Source organism: Galeopterus variegatus, unplaced genomic scaffold, assembly GCF_000696425.1.
Source record: "Galeopterus variegatus unplaced genomic scaffold, G_variegatus-3.0.2 Scaffold398, whole genome shotgun sequence".
Taxonomy (NCBI): Eukaryota; Metazoa; Chordata; class Mammalia; order Dermoptera; family Cynocephalidae; genus Galeopterus; species Galeopterus variegatus.
In genome coordinates this window covers 325654-327639 of record NW_007726509.1, presented here as the reverse complement: position 1 = coordinate 327639, position 1986 = coordinate 325654, and the positions used below count along the sequence as shown (strand labels likewise).

Below are 1986 nucleotides of genomic sequence, written 5' to 3'. Positions count from 1 at the left end.
CGGTGCTGTAGGTGTCTACTTCATCAGGCAGAGGGCTATTTAAATAGTTGTCCAGCTTCTTCAGGGCCCTTAGCAGGTTCTTTTCATAAACTAAAACAGAAAAGCAAAAAACCACTGAGCTAGAACATGCAGGTGAGTGTCACTCTTCTCTAGGTAAGAGGGATGGAGTTTGACTCCCTTCCTTCCTGAGACGTGGCCAGCCGACAACAGGCGATGTGGATTTAGAATCTAAATAAAGGACCCACTCCTCCCTGGAAAATTACCCTGCTGTCTATACAAGGTTGCTACTTCTAGAACTCATTTATTTATTCAAAAGTACTTATAGAAATCCTGTGATGGGTTAAGTGCTAACAGAAGCATCACTTAAAACGATTCCCATGCTTCAGAGGGGAACACCTGGGTGTGAATATTTTTCCCTAAAAATGTCATTTTCTGGGTTCCCAATCTCTAGAAGAAGCACTCAGCCTCTGGAAACCCATGTGCAGATTCAAAGTTGGAAGAACTTTTTCCTTATTTACAGACTCATGCGTCTACCCTCAGTGAAATGAGTCAGAATTCCCAGGGTCTTCTAAGCAGCTCCACTGGGGGTTAAGCAGAGGTCCAGGGAGAAACAGAGAACAGGAAGATGAGAGGTACTCACTCTCGTTGGCATCCTTCTTGGTGTTTTTTATAAATGCTGAGAATTTGGCAAACACATCATTTCCTGCAGAGTTAGATTCAGGATGTTGGGTCCCCAGCTTAGGGTACCTTGAAAAATTTAAAATTGAATTAGGATAATTCAGTGGGGAAAAATATCTTTCTCTGGATGGATGTAGAAAGGAAAACTTCCCCTTGCGTGTTTTTCTAATCTTTTTACAGTCAAGGTTGGGAAGCAACTTAATCTGGGAGAACAGAGCTGGATGGAGAGTTTTTGTCTTGGCAGTGACCAGTCCTGGGAAACAAGGCCCCCCCTGGNGGCTGGACAGGAGGACAGTAGTGACACATGCATCCAGGCAGTCACAGCCACCCCCTGCAGATGGGCCCGAAACAGCGCCCCCTCGCCCACTGGCAGCCATTCCCTGCCTCAGGGTCCCACCACCCTGGGCCATTCTGAAGGTTGTCCCCGCCTCCTCCTTAGTCCCTGTTCTGGAGCTGGGGTCTATAAAACTCCCAGGGCTCACTGCTTGGGAACATCTTACACCATGGTACTTTCTTAACCTCTGCAGGTTCGGGCACAGTCGAGCCAAGCAAAGGGGGGAGGGGAGAGGAAAGTGCAGGGACACAAAGCCACATATTTTGGCCAGTCCTGACTTGCTCTGCAGCTCTTAAACCTCTTATTTTTATAGTAGTTATGCCAAGCACAGTAACATCTAAAATAAGTTCTGCGGAGTGTGGCAAACTTTTTCCCCTCTTCCCTCGTCCCTCTAACTTTTAGAATCCTGTTATAACTCACTCTGGATGTGGCAAAATCCCTGCGGAGCTCCGTGCATCCTGCTGGTCACTAGGTGTGTTGATGAAGCTCACCTGGACAAAGAGCTCTGGGTCTGGAATGGGCCTCTCCCCTGCAGCAGCAGCTTTCCCCTTGCTCTGTCTCTCTAATGGCTTCAAACTCAAGTCAGGGTTTTCCCTTGAAATGGTTCTTACCATTTCCAAAATCCTCACAGCTACTTCTTTCGAAGAAATAAAGGGGATAGGCGCAGCAAATGTTTTCAAAAATAAAAACTGCCTTGTCGTCCAACTGTGTAAAAACTTTAAACTTCTTAACGGGCTCCTTGTCAGATCTGCAACTGGGACAAAACACCTGGCCAGAGGGTGGGACGATGGTCTGCAGGGCCACAGCACCCACAGCTTACAAGACAGCAGGAAGGCGGTGATTGTCCATTTCCCCCAAATGGCCTTAAAGCTGGATTGTTCCAACCCAGCATGGCTAGTGACCTGAAGGCTATAAGGCATTTTAGAAGAATTAGCCAGCTGCTGCAGCTGCCAATAAAACAGGATTTACAGATC

General features: G+C 47.2%; 1 protein-coding gene across 1 annotated transcript in view; it reads right to left on the bottom strand.

The window, feature by feature from the left end:
* CLIC6 (chloride intracellular channel 6) overlaps positions 1-1986 on the bottom strand; it is a 46949-nt gene that overhangs the window by 8856 nt on the left and 36107 nt on the right. Inside the window, exons 5-6 of the mRNA XM_008568324.1 lie at positions 641-747; positions 30-90 (exon numbers count right to left, since the gene is read on the bottom strand). Of these exons, the coding sequence (XP_008566546.1) occupies positions 30-90; positions 641-747 (168 nt within the window). The remainder of the gene's footprint in view (positions 1-29; positions 91-640; positions 748-1986) is intronic.